General features: G+C 50.6%; 1 protein-coding gene across 2 annotated transcripts in view; it reads left to right on the top strand.

Moving 5' to 3' along the window:
* The first annotated feature begins 7,419 nt into the window (after positions 1–7,419).
* PODXL (podocalyxin like) overlaps positions 7,420–21,622 on the top strand; it is a 96,523-nt gene continuing 82,320 nt past the window's right edge. For both annotated transcript variants that reach the window (XM_030574661.1, XM_030574575.1), the window contains exon 1: positions 7,420–7,821. In XM_030574661.1, the coding sequence (XP_030430521.1) occupies positions 7,779–7,821 (43 nt within the window). In that variant the 5' untranslated portion in view covers positions 7,420–7,778. The remainder of the gene's footprint in view (positions 7,822–21,622) is intronic.

Genomic DNA, 21,622 nt, shown 5'->3' with positions numbered 1-21,622 from the left:
TGGCTCCACCCCCACTCTACCCCCACTCCACCCCTTCCCTTAATGTCTCTTCCCCAGTATGCAGAAGGCAATGGGGTGGGGAGGAGTTGAGGGAGGGAGAGGGAGGTGTTGATCAGTGGGACTGGCGGACCCCTTGGAGTACCCTCATCTGCAGACCCCAGTTTGAGAAACATTGCACTGGGATCATGGTTTCAAGTTTTTCTCTGCAACCGTAAGGTCTGGAAACTTACTTTAAAAAACAAACAAAAAAAAAAAAAGCAAGATGAAATTCTAATTCAATCAACTGATTCCATGAGCTGGGGCTTTCAGAAAACCACAAAATATTGTGACTCTCATGATAAAATCATGACCTGGCCCCAGTGTGTGTGTTTAGGTTAAATGTATAAACACCATGCAAGAGGTGGTAATACCCATGTGACAAACTGTGGAACTGCCTAACTGCATTGACCGAGTGCCTTTGGCCTCCTCATCTGCACTCTGCCCACTAATCTGTCTCTGCTGGAACTACTTCTAAAATTGCATAGCTCTGTACAGCTGCATTATGGGGAGGGCTGCAAAAGTCTCTCTCCCTCCCAAAATGGAGGAGAAAGGGAATCTACTGGCTATCCTAAAGTCTGGGCAGATCCTTTCACAGACAAATATTCTGGGCACCCTGTGTGAACATCTTCCACCAGGGGATTCATCAGTGCATGGCTCTCCTTTTCCGGCGGTGTGTTGTTGCATTTGGCAAAACTATACAATCTGAGGCTGGGTCTATACTGGGATTTCTTCCCCTTGCCTAACTTCCACTTTGGGGCAGGACTGCAAATTACACCTTAGGGCAGGATTCCATAGACTGCCATGGAGTTAAGGGGTCTGCAAAAGGGTGTCACTACCACAGAACAGTGATTTTCAACCGGTGGTCCATGAGGGTCTGCAGACTATGTCTAAGATTTCCATTTGAAATTTTTTATGGGTCTGCAAATGGAAAAAGGTTGAAAACCACTGCCTTAGGGCATAAGTACCAGACTTTGATGTGCCCACATGTCCTTCTGCATGACCTAAATAGAAACAAACGTCCCTTGGGGAAGATGAGACTGCCTCCCAACAGGCCACTCCCTAGGGTGTGAGATAGCACAACACTCAGCCACACCCACTCAGGCTATTTGTTACCAGCTTTACAACACAACTAGAGAAAGTAACTCACCTCTCCCTGCACAAAGCCAGCAAATGAGCACGTTGTGCTGCTCTGCATACAACTCCCAATAAATCCATCTGAGTAGGTGTGATAAATGAAGGAAGTGCGCTTCCCTGGGTTCTAAAAAAACGGGGTTTGCACTTGGGTGATGGCAGCATCTATCCATCCAAGGTCAGAGAGAAGCTGCAACCTTGGGAGTTTAATCCGAGCCTGGAGTGGCCAGTATTAATTTTTAGAATCCTTGGAGGCCCCCACCTTCTGCACTCGAAGTGCCAGAGTGGGGAATCAGCCTTGACAGCAGGTTTCTCCCTGTTCCGATACAGTACAACTGCTGCAGCATAAACACTCCATTTCCCAATCCACAGCAGCCTTGTGAGCTTGTGATTTTAAAACTGGCCTGCTTTTATCAAGGGCAGAAGTTTGTTCCAGCTGTTGACTGTCTCTGCATTTTTGCACTCAGAGTCCCATGTAAATGGGCACAATCAGACAGGTGTGGACAGTTAATCATGAGCACAAAATTCTGCCTACAAAAAATGTGAGCTGGTGCAGAAAATCTGTCTGATCCTGTAGTTCCTACACAAGTAAAAGTCTCACAGTCTTCAAAATGATACGTGCAGTGACGGGTACACTGACCTGGCTCCAAGAGCAGCTAATAAACATCTGGTATAAATATCACTAGGCAGTATGGCACAGCTAAATACAGTGGGCCTGGTTCAGCACGGCATAGATCCAGATGGGCTGGTGTATCTCTTGATTCCAGTGCACGTACACTAATTTCCTGAAGTAACATGCTGGTGGTTCAGGCCCAGGGCCGGCGCTACCATTTAGGCAGCCTAGGCAATCGCCTAGGGCGCCAGAATAAATGGTGGGCGCCGTTTTGCCAGAAGGGGCAGCAGGCGGCTCCAGTGGAGCTGCCACAGTCATGCCTGCGGACGGTTGGCTGCTCGCGTGGCTCCGGTGGACCTCCCGTAGGCATGACTGCGGCAGCTCCACCGGAGCCATGGAGCACCGGACCCTCTGCAGGCACCACTGCGGCAGCCCCAGCGGAGCTGCGGGACCAGCGCGCCGGGTGGTGAAATTGCTGTCCGCCTAGGGCGCTCAAACCCCTAGCGCCGGTCCTGTTCAGGCCCGATGGGTAGAAGAGTGATGGGATGCATATGCAGTGAAAAAAGCCGTGCCCATCACTAGTGCTCGGGGTTCCTGATTCTCACTAGAGTTATCAGCATAGCTTCATTGGTTCTGGCCCTATGTGTAATAAATGATTTCATTAAAGAGGCAGCCAATACACACATTGGGCTGTTACATTAGTGGCCGTGCCCGTGCAATGGACATCTCTGACACTGTACCATAATGCAATTCCTAGGTGTTAAAGATCCATCCAGAGTTCTGTTATCTGCGCTCATTTTAAATCACTCAACCTTCTGAAAATACTTTCCATGCTTGGTCTCAGGCCAGAGGTGATATTTTTCTAGAGAGTTGGAGGACAAAGCATCAAATTAAAATATACTCCAATTTTTTAAATGGATACATATTTTATTCGCTCCCCAAATGGCTGATGAAAAGCACTCAATGCTCAGCAGTCAGTCCTGATGGAGAAGTAATGTCCTAGGAGTATTAGTACTGCCCCTTCTCTTCTTAGGGCTTGTCTTTATGGACAGCACTACAAGGGTGCACCGATACCAGTGCAACTGTGCCATGGTAGCGCTTTAATGAAAACACTACTATGCCGATGGGAAAGCATCTCCCATTGGTGTAGTGAATCTGCTTTCCCAAGAGCTGGTTGCTATGTTCACAGGAGAAGTTCTCCCATCGACATCACGCTGGATTTTTCACCCCTTTGAGCAATGTAGTTATACTGATGTAGATCTGTAGTGTAGACCTGGCCTCAGGAGCGCCACCAGCTCTTTTGATGCCTTAGGCGGTGGAAGGTCCCACCCCCAAAATACCGACGACGACCAGGGCGGCCAAAGCTCCAGCCACCGCGGTCGCTACCCCCCAAATGTGCAGTCACCTAATGGGTTGCTCCGGCCCTGCCTGGCCTAATTCCAACTAGAAATAATCCAGATTCTGCCCCCAGCGATCAGGATGCAACACTTGCAATCTGAGAGCTGGCCAGACTCTGAGAGTCATTTATTTGATACTGGAAAGATGTTGGACATGAAGATTTGTGAGTTCTTTAGGTTAAAGTCTGTTTTTTCATTATACGCATATACTGTCCCAAGCACAATGGGGCCCTCAACCTTGATTGGTGGTGTCTAGGTGCCACCTCAATACAAATAGTAAATAATAAACATGTTTAATTTATCCACATGCCTCTTCTCCCCATCTACACTTCAGATATATGTCCTTAGTACTCAGGGCTTGGCATTGAAATGGTGCAGCAGCAGAGCTGCACTGTTGTAGTGTTTCAGGGTAGAGAGTACCTATGCCAACCGGGGAGGAGGGATTCTCCCACTGGCATAAGGAATCCACCTCCCAGAGAGGTGGTAGCTAGGTTGACAGAAGAATTCTTCTGTCAATCTAGCATTGTCTACCCTGGGGGGTTAAGTCGTCTTAAATTCACTGCTCAGGCATGTGCATTTTTCACACCCTGAGTGATGTAGTTAAATCAATCTAATTTTCTAGTGGAGACCAAGCCCCAGGTTGCAAAGGATTTGCAAAGGCCTCCTACAAGAGTGACAATATTAATATCCTGGTTCTCCAGCTATAAACATTTAATTTCCAGTTTATATGGAAAATTTATACGTAGGAGAAAAGTTGGCATATGTTGAAACAGGGAAAACTTTATAGGAAAATAAATTTCCTTTGAGCAGTGATCCCAGACTGGGAAATACCTGCTTCCATCCTATTATGATTTAGTGAAGCTAGAGAAATTCAGAATGGAAATAAGGGGTGCATTTGTAAGTGACAGTAATTAACTATTAGAACAATGAACCAAGAGTTGTGGAGGATTCTCCTTCACTGGCAATTTTAAATCAAGATTGGATATTTTTCTAAAAGATCCCCTGTTCTTCAAACAGGAATAATTTGGAGGGAAGTTTTATGCCTTGTGTTGCGCAAGAGGACAGACTAGACGATCACAGTGGTTCCTTCTGGCCTTAGAAGCTAAGAATTTATGATTTATTCATTATTGATTTGTGTGGCAGTAGCATCTGGGAGCCCTGGGACCAGGACCCCATTGTGACAGGTGCTGTACAAACACAAAGCAAAAAGATAGTCTCTGCCCCCAAAGAGTTTACAATCTAAGTATACGATTCCATTAAAATAAGAACACTATAAGGTGATGTCTCGATGTCTCTTTGCATTAAAATAAATACAACTAAATTCTCAGACTTGCTATCAAGAATGTGTGTGTATGAGGAGGAAAGTTCCCTTTTGCAACATAAAATCATAGAATCGTAGGGCTGGAAGGGACCTCAAGAGGTCATCTAGTCCAATCCCCTGCACTCATGGCAGGATTAAGTATTATTAGATCATCCCTGACAGGCGTTTGTCTAACCTGCTCCTAAAAATCTCCAATGATGGAGATTCCACAACCTCCCTAGGCACTTTATTCCAGTGCTTAACACCCCTGACAGTTAGGAAGTTTTTCCTAATGTCCAACCTAAACCGCTTTGCTGCAATTTAAGCCCATTGCTTCTTTTCCTAGCCTCAGAGGTTAAGAAGAACAATTTGCTCTCTCCTCCTTGTAGCAACCTTTGTAATCTTGTAACAACCATGGGTGGCAGGTGAACGAGCCATTGGGGTAGGCTAATCCCCTGCCCCTCCCCCTCTGCCCAAAGCCCTGCCCCTCCTCTTCTACCACCACTGAAGACCAGAGCACACACCGCTGTGTGTCCCCAGTCCTGGAGTACTGGGTGGGAAGCATAGCTGGAGCACCCCAACCCCAACATAGCAGACGGGCAGCATGGCCAGAGTGCTCCCAGCCCCAGCGTGCCACACCAGCCTGTTTGAGGCACAGCCTTTCTCAGCCTATGCTACTCAATGCCCATGGTAACAACCCTGTAACAACATCAGATTGCAGTATCCAAGGCTGGTTCATTTTTGGACATCTGTACTTAATTTAATTTTTGATATCACTGAATCCAGATTATCATTGGACACATTAGTGATATGTCTGCACTTCCCAGAGAGAGGGGGCAGTTCAGTGGAAACCTCTGAGCTTATTTCTAGTCCCCTGGTAGCAGCAAAATACTACTTCACTAAATGTTAGCTAAAGGACCTTCCAGCAGCAACAAATAAATGTAGCAAATGTAGCCTTATTGTTACATTTATTTTTCGCCTATTGCTTGTTTTTGTGTTCTTGAACCAATAAAAATGTGGTTTTTTAAAAATGTTCAAATCCCAGTTGTTTATGCAAACAACATTTGCAAATGCAATTTGGGAGCAAGGAGTTTGATGGAGGTAGGGGGCCAGGGGCGGCTCCAGGCACCAGAGCTCCAAGCGCGTGCCAGGGGCGGCAAGCCGCGGGTGGCGCTCTGCCGGTTGCTGCTAGGGCGGCAGGCAGGGTGCCTTCGGTGGCATGCCTGTGGAGGGTCCACTGGTCCCATGGCTTCAGTGGACCTCCCGCAGGCGAAGCCGCAGGACCAGCGGGCCCTCCGTGCTTGGGGTGGCAAAATGTCTAGAGTTGCCCCTCTAGGGGGCCCAGATAGCAAGTGTGAAAAATTGGGACACTTTTTTTTCAAGAGGCCGTATAGTTGCATATATAAGCCAAAGCCCCTAATATTGGGACAATGCTGATATTATCGGGACATCTGACCACCCTAAATGGGGCAGTACTTTGCACTGAAATAAAGATTTGGGTGCTTACGAACTCTCTCGCCATCACAGAGCCATGTCATTTGAGGTGGCCTTAGAAGTATTGTGCCATTTACATTTGCTCAAATCTGTTACTCATTCAAATTAAGAGGAATTTTTCAGTGTGGGATGAAGGCTGTGTCTGGATCTCAGGTAATGCATATTATTATTTGTTATTTGTATTGTGGTAGCACCTAGGAGCCTGTCACAGATCTGGACCTCCATTGCGCTACGGGTTGTACAGACACAGAACTAAAAGTCCCTGCCCCCAGAAATTGGCAGGCTAAGTATTTGTGAGTGTTGGTATCATTCAGTCTGGTTTCAGTCAGTGGCGATGTATGGAAAACTTTGGTTCATAATGTTTATTTCTGTGCTGCCTTCAGATCTGGGCGGCTGGGGAGTGGCGGCTGTTGGCCAGGTGCCCAGGTGCCCAGCTCTGAAGGCAGTGCCCCACCAGCAGCAGTGCAGAAGGGTGGCAATACCATACCCTGCCACCCTTTACTTCTGCGCTGCTGCCTTCAGAGCTGGGTGGCTGGAAAGCAGCGGTCGCTGACTGAGGTCTCAGCTTTGCAGTCAGCAGCACAGAAGTAAGGATGGTGATACCAGGGCCAGCTCCAGGCACCAGCGCAGCAAGCAGGTGCCTGAGGCGGCCAATGGAGAGGGGTGGCACCGTCCGGCTTTTCGGCGGCAATTTGGCGGTGGGTCCCTCAGTCCCTCTCGGAGGATAGGACCTGCCACGGAATTGCTGCCAAAGAATGAAGCGGCGGCAGTAGAGCTGCCCCTGATCATGACTTTTTTCCCCCCCTGCTTAGGGCAGCAAAAACACTGGAGCCTGCCCTGGGCAATACCATACCAGGCCATCCTTACTCCTGCAGCGGTGCTTGCGGTGGCTCTGTGGTCTGAGCTAGGCTCCTGGCCAGCAGCCACCACTCTCCAGCTGCCCAGCTATGAGGACAGCAGCAGTGCAAAAGTGAGAGTAGCAGTATTGCAACCCCCTCCTCCTATAACCTTGTGACCTCCCTCCCCACCCAACTCCTTTTGGGTCAGGACCCCTACCATTACAACATTGTGACATTTCAAATTCAAGTAGCTGAAATCATGAAATTTACCATTTTAAAACCCCTGTGGCCCTGACATTGACCTAAATGGGCTGTGATTTTGGTAGGGCGCCTACAACTGGGGTGGGAGACTGGCAGGGGACAGACCAGCCCTAAAATCAGTAAGTGGGAGGGTTGGACCATCCGTGGGACAGGCCGTTGCTGTGGCCAATCAGGGACGCACTGGGGACCAGCCATTCAGCAAGCAGGGTTTGGCGGAGCGGACCAATCACCCACCCCTGGCTCAGCCGCCCTGGAGTCTTGAGCGGTGCCCGGGCTGGGACCCAGCAAGGGCTCCGCAGGGCAGCGGCGGCAGCTGCAGCATTTCACGAAGGCAGCTGCGGCGCGCGCCCGGGGGCGCAGGGAACCCGGCAGGGGGAGCCGCGGAGCGAAGGGCGCTGCTGCTGCGGGGCAGGGAGAGGCGGCGATCCGGAGCGCAGCGCCAGGCGCAGGAGGAGGAGGCGGCCAGTTGCCCAGAGCCGGGCTCCCCGAAGCCCCGTGCAAGGAGGGGGTCGCAGAGACCGCGGGCAGCGAGGGGGGCTGCAAAGCAGCGTCCCAGCTCCACGGGCGCTTGCCACGCAGCCCCAGCTCTGGTGCATCGCCCGGAGCCAGCCCCCTGCCCAACCTCGCCGCCGGCCGTCCCCGCAGGGCTGGGGGGGAGAGAGGAACCTGCGCGCCAGGGCTGAGCGGCGGTCCAGGGAGGCACCATGCGTTGCCCGCTCCTGCTGCTCGTCTTGCTCTGCTGCAGGGGTAAGTGCTGCCAGTCTCCTTCCCTGCCCCTTCCCGGGGGGTAGCTGGTGGATGGTACCCCCACCAGCAGCCGTCCCCGCTCCCTCCGCCGGGTGGGGGACAGGAGACCGGCTCTGGGAGGGGAGAGGGTTTTTTCCTGCTGCCCGTCCCGCGCAGTGCTGGGCACCTTTGCCGAGGGTGCCAGCCACGGGGCTGACTGGATGGGTGGATTCCCCCCTCCCGCCTCCGGCACCAGACTGATACCCAACAACTTCGTTGCATGTTCCCCACCAAGGGGTAACTGCTGACGCACGCCGGAGCCGAACCAGCTACCTAGTGTTGAAAGGGGTTTCACATCCCCTTGGGAGATCCTCGGGCTCTGAACCATCCTGGGGCAGACACGGGCTAGCAGCTTATGCTGCAATTGATCATAGCAGCCCCAAGCGGTGGGGAAGCATTGGCTCAGGGCGGTCAGTGCTGGGTGAGGGGCAGAGCAGAGTAAAGCCCGGGCTGAGGGCAGCTTTGATCCTCTTCCAGGGGACCAAAGCAAGTGGAAATTTAGCAACAAGGAAAAGATGTTTCTCTCTCGCCCCGCGGCTCTCCTGAACCCGGAGAATCTGTTGGCTGTGCTGCACGTCCAGCAGACACTCCTGGTTTTGCAGAGTTTGAAGTGGAAATGGCCCAGCCAGACAAAAGGATGAACACAGGTTACCCTGTCTGCATAGTAATACCTTGCGTTTATACAGTGCTCTTCATCCCAGAGGAATCCAAAGCACTTTATGCGTTATTCAGTAATTGTTACAGGAATCAGTGGCCACATGCTGAAATGCAGGCGTCTCCCGGGTGGAATGGATTAGCTGTTTAACAGCTCACCCAGCAGTTTAGAGCAGGAAATAAACAAGACTGCTTCTGATTTGGATCATACACCAGTTCCAATTTCATGCTGGTCCACTGATTTGGTTGGAGTTGTTATTTTTTGCTTATATTACAGAATGCCTGTAGGCTCCAAACAACATCAGGGTTCCACTGTGTCAGGCGCTGTATAAATACAGCCCTCATCTACACTACAAACTTACGTCGGTATAACTACATTGGTCAAGGGTGTGGAAGGCTTTTCCCATCAACACAGCTACTGCCTCTCTGGGAGGTGGAGTACCTACACCGATGGTGTCAAGTATCAGAGGGGTAGCCGTGTTAGTCTGGATCTGTAAAAGCAGCAAAGAGTCCTGTGGCACATTATCGACTAACAGATGTATTGGTGCATGAGCTTTCGTGGGTGAATACCCACTTCATCAGATTCTGTGCATCCGACGAAGTGGGTATTCACCCACGAAAACTCATGCTCCAATACGTCTGTTAGTCTATAAGGTGCCACAGGACTCTTTGCTGCACTTACGCCGATGGGAGATGCTCTCCTATGTAGGTAGCGTATTCATGAAGCTCTACAGCTGTGCCGGCTGCAGCCCTGTAAGTGTAGACAAGCCCTGAGAGACAGTCCTTGCCCTGCAGAGCTTACAATGTAAATGGACAAGACTGATGGAAGGTAGGAGGGGAAACAGGAAAAGCATCTTTCCTGAGGTCACAGCAAATTGGTGGCGTAGCCAGGAATTGATCTCCTGACTCCCCGTGCAGTGCCCTAGCTATAGCACCTCTGTTTGCTTACCCTGACTTACCTGGTTGGAATCAGGACCCCGTACAAGGGAATTTGATGAGAGGAAGTAATAATCCAGACTTGGATTCATCCAGGACTTTGGGTTTAACACCCATACTCTTATGAAAACTGCCGTAGGATCTTTAATGGGCTCCAAGCCACCAAGACCTCGGTTGTATGTCTCGTCTGAAAGGTGTGTTTAAAATGCACTCTCAGCATGAAGCATTTTTACAGAAAAATAGTCGGAAAGGGAATTCCTCCCTTTGTTGTAAATGAGAGGAAGGGCGAGGACAGCGAAGGAGTGGAATATTTCTTGACATTAAGAGGGAGAAAGGATGGACAAAAGTTAGCGAAGTCCTGCGCTAGAGGATGTTTTGCAGTGACCTCTCTGCCCATCTGATGGCTTGACTTCGCTGCTCAAAGCTGCAGTTTTTAAGCTTGCAGTAACTATCCTGAGTTAAAAGCACAGTGAAGGTCTGCCCCAGGCAGAGGTGTGGGGTTAAGCTCAGCAAGTTTAATCTCCCACTAAAACTAAAGTGCCTTCTCTTCATTGTGTTTACTTGCGGTCGCTCCTGCACTGTAGTTACCCCATAGTAAAGAAAACACCACTTTTTTAGCAGTGAAGACAAGCCCTGCGTCAATAAGTGCAGGGACATCAGACTGTTATGAAAGCGGATAGAGACATTGAAAAAAGGATTTCTCTTGTTGTTTAACATGAGGAGATTAGGCCAGACTCTGATCTCTGTGATGCTGGTGTAAATCAGGAGTAACCGCACTGAAGTCAGTGCAGACACTTGCACTTTACACCAGACAGAACTTGGCCCAGTAATGCCTCGGAAGATTTTTTTTCAGGGTTTCCAGTCAAATCCACTTTGAGTTGTATGAAGAGGGGTTGAGGGCTGTGCTGTGGGTTGATGGTGATGAGGGGAGGCGTTCTGATGGCTCTGTTATATTATCTGTCAGGTGATCCTGCTGGGTTCCTCTTGGAACTCATCCAGTTCTGCCTAACAGCATCTCCATCCACTGAAGGAGCAAGGACCCACACGTGTCAGGAAAGGTGGCCAACCCTGTCCCTTATTTTCCTAAAAGAGAAAAAAAGTGTGTGGGGGGGAGAGGTTGGGGGGTGTTAATTAAAATATGCAATTTTTTTAAAGAACAAAAATAACTGGAAACAACAAGGGGCTTGATTGCCCTCTGCCTGACTGCTTGTGTAGCCAGGTATAGCTGTTCACAAGGGCTGTGAAATGCTATCACCTGTGCACACGAGTGGAAAGTTCTGATTTGGTGATGTTCTACCCTGGCTTCACACAGGTGTAAATAAATGATAGCACAGTGCACAAGGCAGCTCAGCATCAGGACTGTGGTGTTGCAGTTTTATAAACGCAGCTATTTTCCGCTAAGGCTATTTACTCTGTAATCTGGGCCTGATTCTGAGCTCACCACCAATGTGATCCACTGGCTTCAATGGAGCTACTCCTCATTTACACTAGGGTAGGTCAGAATCCGGTTGGCACAGCATACACATGAAGATAGTCTTCAGCATAATTACCTCAAATTCTGACAATCTGTTGAGAAAGGCCCAAAGATGCCTGTTTCAGCATGTTCACGGGACACTTATTAGATTTTTAAATTCCGTGACAGGATACAGGGGTGGTGTTGACTGGGGAGGAGAAATTTGACCCCTTTATCTTACAGGTGGATAAAAAGAATCAAAGTCTCAAATAATCCTTAATGCAAATGGCAGGATTGGATTTTCCCTACAGGCCTGCTGTTCGCCTTATCTAAAGCCATCACAGTCCCTCTATCCAGGGTTTAAACTCGTGTCTCTAAAACTCCCCCTCTTCAGTCCCAGAGCTACAACAGTTCCAAAGAAGCCAAAGGTTGGTTCGAACAAAGGGTCTGTGTGTGAACTGCAGAAACTTTGAGTGATCTCACTTTTCATTCCATTATTCATGATATTGCGTTATAGATTGGGCAACAGGCCGTCTGCGTTTGATTCTTGCTTTGACTACAATCCCCTTCCAGCATCAGGAGAGTCGCCAGGGTGGGGCTACACTAGGAACAAGGTTTTGTTTTTTTTTAACACATTGGCAGACGTGTGTTAACTAACACATTAAATTGTCATGTGGACAAGACAGGATGTGGTTGTAACTTGCATTAGCGGGTGGAGGTGGAGTTGGGACTCCGGCATTCTATCCCCAGAGTAATCTTCGGCGAGTTACTGAAATTGTGCTGTGCCACTGATTCCCCAAGTAGTGAAATGGATACAGTAATGGTACACCCTTTCCCCCGGGCTGTTTGGAGGCTTAATTAATGAATTGTTTGCAAAGCACCTGGACATCCTTGGATGAAAGGACGTGTAGCGGTGCGACATCATAGTTTATTTTAATTCCAGATGGTTTATTTGAAGTATTATTATTATTATTATTATTTATTCATGCCGGTGGCTAAAGTGATGCGGCAGCAGTTTTCTAAACACCATACATGAGCCTGGCACCTTGTTTGAAGCTCTGTGAAGCTTCGGGGCTCTAGCCCCTGTGTTTGTGATATACACCCTGTGGGGCTTGTGTGCATGGGGCTTTGTGGCAGGTGAATGAGATTAATTAGGGTCAGTGAGCAATCTTAGGCCGTGGAATAATTTCCCCATCACTTGTGACATTAAAACCATAGGAGCTTGCAGTCAAGAGAGAGATCCCTTCCCCCCACCCACTCTGGGGTGAGACCCACCCAACCTGGGAAATCCTACAGATCTTGAGACCTGCCGAAGGAGACTTGGTGCTGGTTAGCTACTTCCCAGGGGTACCGCCTTCTCCTATGGCAGTGGTGCTCCTTTGAGAGCCAATCCACGGTATGTACGTGGAGGAGATGGGAGTGTATTGGCAGATGGGGACAGCACAGAAGATAGATCTGAAGCCCATCAGCATTATCTACAGAGGAGAGATCTCTGTGGGTATGAGGGGAGATGAGTGGGGAGAATGGCTGCTTCCCCTCCCCTCCGTGTACACGCCTGAGAGCCCCACTGATTTGGGTCAGAGGAGTGTCTGCAGGATCGGGAAGAAGGAGGCTGCTTGCAGTGGACCCGCTGGCTGGATTCTGATGGGTTTGGCCCGCTCTGACGTGAGCAGAGAGGAGTGCATGGAGCCTACACTTCTGAGCCACTCCACTGATTTGAGTGCAGTTCCATTGCTTGCAGCAGCTCTGACTTTGGCTCTTCCTCATCCGGGGCACCTACCATCCTATGCAAGAATCTCTGTCTGTGCCCAGCTGCTGTCCCTGTGTCTGAGGTCCTCTGTTTACTCTATCACCAAGCCATCAAGCTGTCAGTTTGCTCCTGTGCCAGCTCGGGAGCGGGAACTGCAGCTGCATGCAGAGTGGGACTGTGCTTTAACAGAGCAGGGAAAACCAAGGCAGGTTGGGGGGATGCTGTGAGCATCATCTGAGATGTTGCACCCTTTGATGGGGCAGCACTCACCTCTGCTGCCCTGAGTTCTAGAGTGCCAGCTCCAAGCATGGAGGGCACTGGGCGGAAGGTGCCAGATGGTTCCCGTTCCCGTTCACCTGAGGATCCTTGTAATGGCCTGACTAGTTAGCATGTGCAGTGTAGCCTTTTGCTGGATGGACCTGGAAAGGCCCAACTGCGTTCATACGCCCCTTCACCTAAGAGAGATTTGCCTTCTATATCAAATAGAAGGGGGTTTTGCTTCTGGAGCAGGAGAGTCTGAATTCTGCCTTTTCTGCCTTATCACTCCCAACCCCGCCCAACACTTGGACCTGTTTTACCCTCTAGCTGGTTCCTTCTCAGACCACCCTTGTCTCACAAGCTGAGTGTGTGCATACCACCCCCTTTCTTGCTGTGAACTTCTGTCTCAGTAACCAGAGTGGGAGGCTGATGGCCGGGGAGATCAGAACAGCTCTGCTGGGTATGGTAGGCCCTATACTGCTAGGAGCTAATGGCATGCAGGGCCGTAAAGTCCCCCCAAATGCCTGGCTGTCGCTCATGCTGCTCCTGGCTAAGTTCAGATCAGCCAAGAGCCAAACATCTCGGGACAGTTAAAAATTTGAAGGAAGCAAGGAACAGACCCAGCTGAATTTCTCTGTGTATGAGACTGTCTGGCCGCATCTAGCTCTGCTCACTTGTTTGAAACGCTGGTAACTTTTTCCTTTCACATGCTTGCCCCGATGTCTTTGTTTTCTAAGAGCCTAGTTATACCCATTGCTCCTGTGGCTGCCCTGGGTAGCTTCTTCCATAATTAGCCACTATTCCCTGTTTAAAAAAATTTTTTTTCTGAATTCCTGGAGCGCCTGCCCTTTCCTTTGGGAAGAGTTCACGACCCAGGGACGCAAATAGCTCTGGGGCATCTATTGTCTCTGTTCTCCCTCTTGTAAACTCTGTGCACCTCCCAGTGGTTGTCTCTCAATCTCCTGTTTTCTGCAGAATGGTGACCTTGTTTGTTTAGCTTTACTGAATTGCTAAGATCCTGGAGTACCTAAGTCACTTAGGTTTTTCCCTCCCTATCCACAATCTCTCTTATATAGTAAGATGAGCTGAGCTACGTGCAGCGTGCACCTTGCTAATATCTACGTGCTGTTGAATCTTGCGTGTAACCATCCAAGGGACACCAGGCTAAATAACACCGAGTGGGCAGGACCCAGCTGTGTTATAGGCATGTTATGGAATCTTGTGACATAGTTATAGCATGGATTGGCAAAACTAAGCTACATCTCTACCTAGGTATAACGTGACCCAATATAACACAAATGCAGATATAACACGGTAAAGCAGTGCTCCGGTGGGGCAGGGCTGCGCACTCCAGTGGATCAAAGCAAGTTCGATATAATGCGGATTCACCTATAATGCGGTAAGATTTTTGGCTCCCGAGAACAGTGTTATCTCGAGGTAGAGGTGTATGTCATAACCACTGTATGTCCTAATGCGATATATTTGTCTCTGCAGATGGGCTCTTAGCATAATTTTCAGAGTCAACAGCTGCTCCACGTTATTTTTCTGGTTTCTCTTGTGATGTTCTTTGCAATAACTTAATGTCAGAGGGATGCCAAATTTACCATCTCTATTAGCCCTTTATTCTAATATAATAACAAGAAGACAGTCAATGACATTGAAAGGCAATAAATTTGAAACCTGTGGAACTCACTGCTAAGGGAGTCCATTGAGCCATTAAAGAAAGGATTAGATGGGAATATTGAAACATAACATAACCCAGTATCCTGTTGTAACATTGCTGGCTTTGCTGGGACACAACTGTGAGTGCCAGTTCAGGACAAATTGCTTAAAGCAGGGTAATCACAGCCCAAGGCTGGAGTTCCTTTACTATTAAGGCAAACTATACCAGCCCAACAGAGAAGACTTTGCTCTCATCCCACTGGCTAACCGGAAGTCACACAAGCAATTCCCTTAGACACTCCAGTTTCCCAGTATCACCACCAGTGCCACTCGCTCTGGGCGTGAATGGTTATGAAAACCAACACCCCAATAAAAGAAAAACAGTTCTCTTGATCCCAAAGGACCAAGCTCCAGATCCAGGTCAATATACAAATCAGATCTTACCCACAAATCACGCTGTTGCCAATCCTTTAGAATCTAAAATCTAAAGGTTTATTCATAAAAGGAAAAAGATAGAGATGAGAGCTAGAATTGGTTAAATGGAATTAATTATATACAGTATATATACTGTATCCAGTCAGGGTGCTGTCAGGGCCGCACGACGTGGCTTGTCTCTGCCCCAGCCCGGGTGCTGCGTCGGGGGCTGCACTATGTGGCTCCCAGAAGCCTTGGTATGGCCCCGCTCTGGCTCCTACGCTCCAATGACCCCTCCAGCACTCTAATGGGAGCTGCAGGGACGGTGCCTGGCGATGGGGTGGTGCCTGCAGATGGGGCAGCTTGCAGAGCTTCCTGGCTGCGCCTCTGTGCAGGAGCCGGAGAAGGGACATGGCACTGCTTCCAGGAGCCGCTTGAGGTAAGCGCTGCTTGGAGCCTGCATCCCTGAGTCTCTCCCGACGCTCCTACCCTAGCCCTGATTCCCCCTCCTGCTCTCCAAACCTCTTGATCCCAGTGGAGCACCCTCCTGCACCCGAAACCTCTCATCCCCAGCCCCACCCCAGAGCCTGAACCCCTTCCCACACCCCTGCCCTAGCCCTGATCCCCCTCCCACCCTCCGAACCAGTCAGTTCCAGCCCAGAGTATCCTCTTACACCTCAAACTCCTTATCCCCAACCCCACCCCAGAGCCCGCACCCCCAACCAGAGCCTTCACCCTCTCGTGCACCCCAACCCCAATTTTGTGAGTATTCATGGCCCGCCATACAATTTCTATTCCCCAATGTGGCCTTCAGGCCAAAAAGTTTGCCCACCCTGGTCTAGGGACACCATCCCTGCCTATCCTGGCTAATAGCCATTGACGGACCTATGGAGCACATCCACAGTTACATGACTTAGGATAACAATGATGAGGGTCATACAGAATCATGCATCAAGCCTAACGTTCACGGGGGGGCTTTGGAAGAACTTCTCCAATTTCCATTACTTGTCCATTACAGGGATTTCAGCATGTTCTTAGGTATCTGGGGCTGGCCATTGCCAGAGACAGAAAACGCAATTAGATGGGTTGCTGGTCTGACCCAGTTTGGTCATTCTTATCTTAAAATCTAGCAGTTCTCCACTGCATTGTTGCCTGAAGCCAAATAGATGGACTCCATCTGAAGCTGATTTGCTCTGTCTTTTTGTTGTTGTTTCTTCCCTTACCCCTTTCCCCAATATCATCATCAGATTTGTCCACTCTTGAAACTAACGCTTTGTGGTCATTTATATACAAGATCCGCGCTCTCAGACTGACTCTTCTGGCTGCCCCCCAACCTTGACCTGCTGCCTTCCCCCTGCTTTGAATAACTGCCCCATCTGATTGTTTTGCCATTGCCAGGATTTCCCCCTTATATTTGTCAGGGCATTAAGTACCCGTGAGAGTTGCTGGCGTGAAGACCTGGAGATTGGCGCTTTCTATTTAGCCAAAGATTGGGCAGCCTCAGGGTAAGTTTCCGTTCTGTTGCCCTGCCAACGTGCCTCATCGTTGACCTGGAGGGACCATATGGATGGGCAGTTTGGTCACTCTCCTTGGCTCCGTGCGTGCACTGACAGATTGTGTACTCTTGTCGCTTTATTTATTTAATGGCTGCCCGGGATCTCTAATTCCCTAGGAGTTTGCTGGAGACAGCGGCCATTTTGTGGTTGGTTCAGTTGCAGCTTGTTGCAGAGGAGGAAACCCTGTGCTCTTGCTCGCTCTGGTGGAGACTTTACTTCTGTTCTTTCTTGCTTTGTTGTTTTTTTTTCTCTTCATGTAAAATCTAAGTTCATGGTTGTGCTTTGTGTGTGGAGAATGAAAACTCTGTTTAAGACTTTCAACAGGGGTAGCCAAAGTTCATTCTTATTGGGGGTTGTGATGTGGACACTTCTCTACAAAACTAGTGTTGTATAGTAGATCACCAAGAGCTGTCAGGTGATCGCAGGTGTTCTTCACTCCTAGCCTCGGCTGGAGCTGAACCAGACACCTAGAAGTGCTGCAGCCAAGCCCCCGAGCCACCTGGTCCACATGCTGTAATTATGTCCTGTCTGTAAGGGTATGTTTATGCTACAGTTAAAAACTTGTGACTGGCCCGTGCCAGCAGGCTCGGGCTAAAGGGCTGTATAATTGTGGAGTTGATGTTTGAGCCCTAGGACCTTGCAAGGTGGGAAGGTCCCAGAGCATGGGCTGCAGCCTCAGCCTGAACATCTACACTGCAATTAAACAGCCCCTCAGCCCAAGCCCCTTAGCCCAAGCCAACTGGCACAGGTCAGCCATGAGTTTTTAACTGCAGTGTAGACAATCCCTCAGATAGATACTCAAGCAGACTTGAATCTGCACCTGAGGGCTGCTGAAGTCTTGCCGCTTCCACTGACGTCAGTGGGATTTGCCAGCTCTTCACAGGCACAGTCCATACCATGTGTCAATCATGAGCTTAATTTAAAATCCCTCTCCTTTTCCCTGTACTAAATATTATAATTTTGTCCCTTCTCCCAGCCCCCCCTTCCCCCCCCCCCCCCCGCCACTGGAGTGAGATATTTCTATTTCTCTTGCTGCTTCCTTCATTATTCTGGGGTAGGGTGACCAGACAGGAAGTGTGAAAAATCAGGACGGGGGGAGGGGGGGGGTAATAGGACCGTATATAAGAAAAATACTCTAAAATCAAGCCTGTCCCTATAAAATCGGGACATCTGGTCACCCTATTCAGGGGGGCAATTCATCTGCGCCCGGGGCTTTGTCAGCTTTTAGTAGTTCTAATTGCATGATTATCTGCTTTAGTGCTATGTTCAAACCTTTAGTGTTTCCTTCTGCCCTCCAGGAAGATGTAACCCTACCTAAAAATGGTAATAGACTGGTGTGAAATTCTCGCTATCTATTCCAGCTGGAGTACAAGCTGTAGCTCTAGTTAAGGTTGCCTGAGCATTAACATTACAACAAGTTCAGTTGCTATTTCATTTTATGAGCTGGAAGATTTTGGCCCTGATCTCTGTCTGAAGGTGAATTATTTTGACAAGCTGGAGGAAAAATGGGATTAGCACCCCCCCCCCTTTTTTTTTTTTACAGGAGGAGAAATAATGAACTTTTCCATCATTTAAAAATTTTCTTGTGCTCAACCCTAGTGCTAAGAGGCAGTGGCCTGGAAGTCAAGAAATTCTAGTTCTAGTCCTTCTACGGACCTGATGTGTTCCCTGGGGCGAATTATGTTATCTCTGTGTGCCTCTGTTTCCCTCCCATCCTGTGTCTGTCTTGTCTATTTAGATTGTAAACTCTTTGGAGCAGGGACTGTCTCTCGTGGTGTGTCTGTTCAGTGCCTACAACGATGGGGTCCCGATCTCAGCTGGTATCTAAGCTAGGGTTACCAACTTTCTATTTGCAGAAAATCCAACACTCTTGTCCCCCAACCCCTTCTCTGAGGCCATGCCCCCGACCACATCATTCCCCCCCATCACTCGCTCTCCCCCACCCTCGCTCACTCGCTCATTTTCAGTGGGTTGAGGCAGGAGGTTGAGGTGTGGGAGGAGGTATGGGCTCTGGGGTGGGGCCAGAAGTGAGGGGGATCTAGGCTGGAGCAGGGGGTTGGAGTGCAGGAGGGGGGTTAGGGCTCTGGCTGGGGGTGTGGGCTCTGGCGTGAGGCCAAGTTTTGGAGTGCAGAAGGGGACTCAGGGCTGGGGCAGGGGGTACGGTGCTGGAGGGGCTATGGGCTCCGGGAAGGTGTTTGGGTCTGGGAGGAGACTCAGGCCTAGGGTAGGGGGTTGGGGTGCTGGAGGGAGTGTGGGCTCTGGGAAGGAGTTTGGGTCTGGGAGGGGACTCAGGGCAGGGGGTTGGGGTGCTGAGGGGTCAGGACTCTGGGAGGGAGTTTGGGGACAGGAGAGGGCTCAAGGCTGGGGCAAGGGTTTGGGATGTGGGGCTGCGGGGTGAGGGCTGCAGGTGCGGGGTCTGTGGTGAGGCCGGTGTTTGGGGTGCAGGAGAGGGCTCAGGGCTGGGGCAGGGGTTTGGGTTGCAGGCTCTGGATGTCACTTACCTCAGGTGGCTCCTGGGAAGCAGCGACATCTTTCTCCAGCTCCTAAGCGGAGGCATGACCACATGGCTCTGTGTGCTGCCCATGCCTGCAGGTACCGCCCCCTCAGCTTCCATTGGCCAGGGATCTGGCTGGCGCTGGGGGCGAAGGCAGCGTGCAGAGTCCCCGTGGCCGTCCCTCCACCTAGGAGCCAGAGGGAGATGGCGGCAGCTTCCCGGGAGTCGCATGGAACCGGGTCTGGAGCCTGCCTGCACTGCCAACTGGACTTTTAACAGCCCGGTCAGCAGCGTTGACTGAAGTTGCCAGGGTCCCTTTTCGACTAGGTGTTCCCGTCAAAAACTGGACACCTGGCAACCCTACTCTAGGCGTTACAGTAATACAAACAATAATAACAAAATGACCATGACTAGAGAGTTTAAATTTGGCAGGGAGCTAGCCCTCACCGAGGACATGTGCCTCAGTGGAGTTACTCCTGATTGACAGGGTGGGGAGTGAGTGGAGAATCAGACCCCAAGGGATTACACGATGTCAGACCAGCGGAATTGGATTGAGGCCCGATACTGTAATGCACAAGGGGGCTCTGGTGTTGCCTGAGTCTGGAGTGTTTAATGTCCTTTCAAACGTAGTTTTTTTTTGATGGACTAATACAAAGTCCACAGGTACATTTCAGCTCCTGACAGCATCAGCAGAGCACTGACCTGTCTTCCACTCAGTACAACATGCAAATCGAATTGGGAATAAGGAACACTGAAGGGAAAATACCAGTAATAAAGTAAAAAATGGGGCACCCCGCTACTTGCAGCCTGGGCACCTTTGGAGTCTATTAGTAATTATTGGTTAATATTTATTACAAACGCTCTTAGGGTGCTTTTCACCCCAATATTTAGATGCACTCACACCCAAAGTGTAGTACAAAGAGTGACCTCCACAGAGGAGCAGTCCTGGCTCTTTTAAAAATCCTCCTCCCCTGCAGGGTGAATTCTACTGAATAACGTTGAGTTTCTATAGAAAAGATGCATCCTTCCTTCACAGTTTTTTAAAGGGACAGAACTGTAGCTCTCTCACCTCTTCTCCTTCAGAGATTCTTATTAGAAGGCTCATTTTCCAAGTGGTGATGGGACCCCAGCCCAGAACACCTGCCCAGGACTTGTGCCCCAGCCTAGTTTCTGGCAGACGCTGGTTCTGTGACTATAAAAGCTCTGCCCTTAGCCCAGAGGTGGGCAAACTATGCCCCGCGGGACCATCCTGCCCGGCCCCCGAGCTCCTGGCCCAGGAGGCTAGCCCTCATCCCCCGCTGTTCCCCCATAGTCTCAGCTCGCTCGCTTTGCCGCCGGCGCAGTGCTCTGAGCGGCAGGGCTGTGAGCTCCTGGGGTAGCGCAGCTGCAGAGCCTGGCCTGAGCCGGTGCTCTGTGCTGCATGGTGGTGGTGACGGCAGCGTGACCCAGCTCCAGCCAGCCACCGGTCCTCCAGGCAGCGTGGTAAGGGGGCACAGGGCAGGGGAGTTTGGGGTGGTGGTCAGGGGAGTTTGGGGTGGTGGTCAGGGGGCAGCAGTGTGGCTAGGGGTTGGGGCAGTCGGAGGTGGGGGAACACGAGGTTGAATGGGGGCATGGGTCCCAGGTGGGGTAGTCAGGAAGAAGGGGGGTGTTGGATGGGGCAGGGGGGGCAGTCGGGCAGGGGTTCCGGGGGCGGTCAGGGGACAGGGAGAAGGGGGGGTTGGATGGGGCGGGGGGGCAGTCGGGCAGTGGTTCAGGGGGCAGTCAGGGGACAGGGAGAAGGGGGGGTTGGATGGAGCAGCGGGGGGCAGTTGGGCAGGGGTTCCAGGAGCGGTCAGGGGACAGGGAGCCGTGGAGTGTGGATGGGGCAGGGGTATCAGGGAATGGGGGGATAGGACAGGGCAGGAGTTCCGGGGGGGCAGATAGGAGGTGGGGGCCAGGCCATGACCCCCTCCCCTTACTGGCCCTCCATACAATTTACAAAACCGGACGCGACCTCAGGCCAAGAAGTTTGCCCGCCCCTGCCCTAGCCCCTGTGAAGCGTATCATATGGTCTGTGCTGGCTGAATGGAGCTGCCGTTCTGAGAGGCAGTCACTGAAATAAATGGGCATCTGACCCAGCTACAGCTTTGTAGCCGAGGCCTGGGAACTTGATTTGGACTCAGCCCTGAATGAGCGTGCACTGTGGGGGACAAAGCCCTGGGGCGATGAGTTGTGGAGGGCCAGTGTCGCTTAGTAGGTGGGCTGCTGCATGCTGACCCTGCTGGAACTGCCATGTGGCTTTCATGGCCGTCCCTACCCATACGCAGGTTGTGGGGGGGAGGAGGGCTGCGTAGGGCACCAGAATGGCTAGGGACAGCCCTGGCCCTAAGTATTGAATCTTGCACAGAGCAGCGTGGAGATGACAAAGGTGTAAATCACTGCGGGTCAATCTCCTGGCCAGTTATAAATGGACTGAAGCTGTTACATGGGGATCCAGAGGGACACCCAGGATCAGGGCATCCAGGGGGGACCTTGTGGCTCACAAATGCCTTCAGTGGAGAGGGAGGTTATGGCCTGGCAGGTCCTCTATCTAGATTCCCTGGCTA

The sequence above is a fragment of the Gopherus evgoodei genome, chromosome 1 (assembly GCF_007399415.2).
Source record: "Gopherus evgoodei ecotype Sinaloan lineage chromosome 1, rGopEvg1_v1.p, whole genome shotgun sequence".
Taxonomy (NCBI): Eukaryota; Metazoa; Chordata; order Testudines; family Testudinidae; genus Gopherus; species Gopherus evgoodei.
The sequence above is the reverse complement of the archived record's forward strand: the minus strand, read 5'-3'. Positions and strand labels throughout refer to the sequence as shown.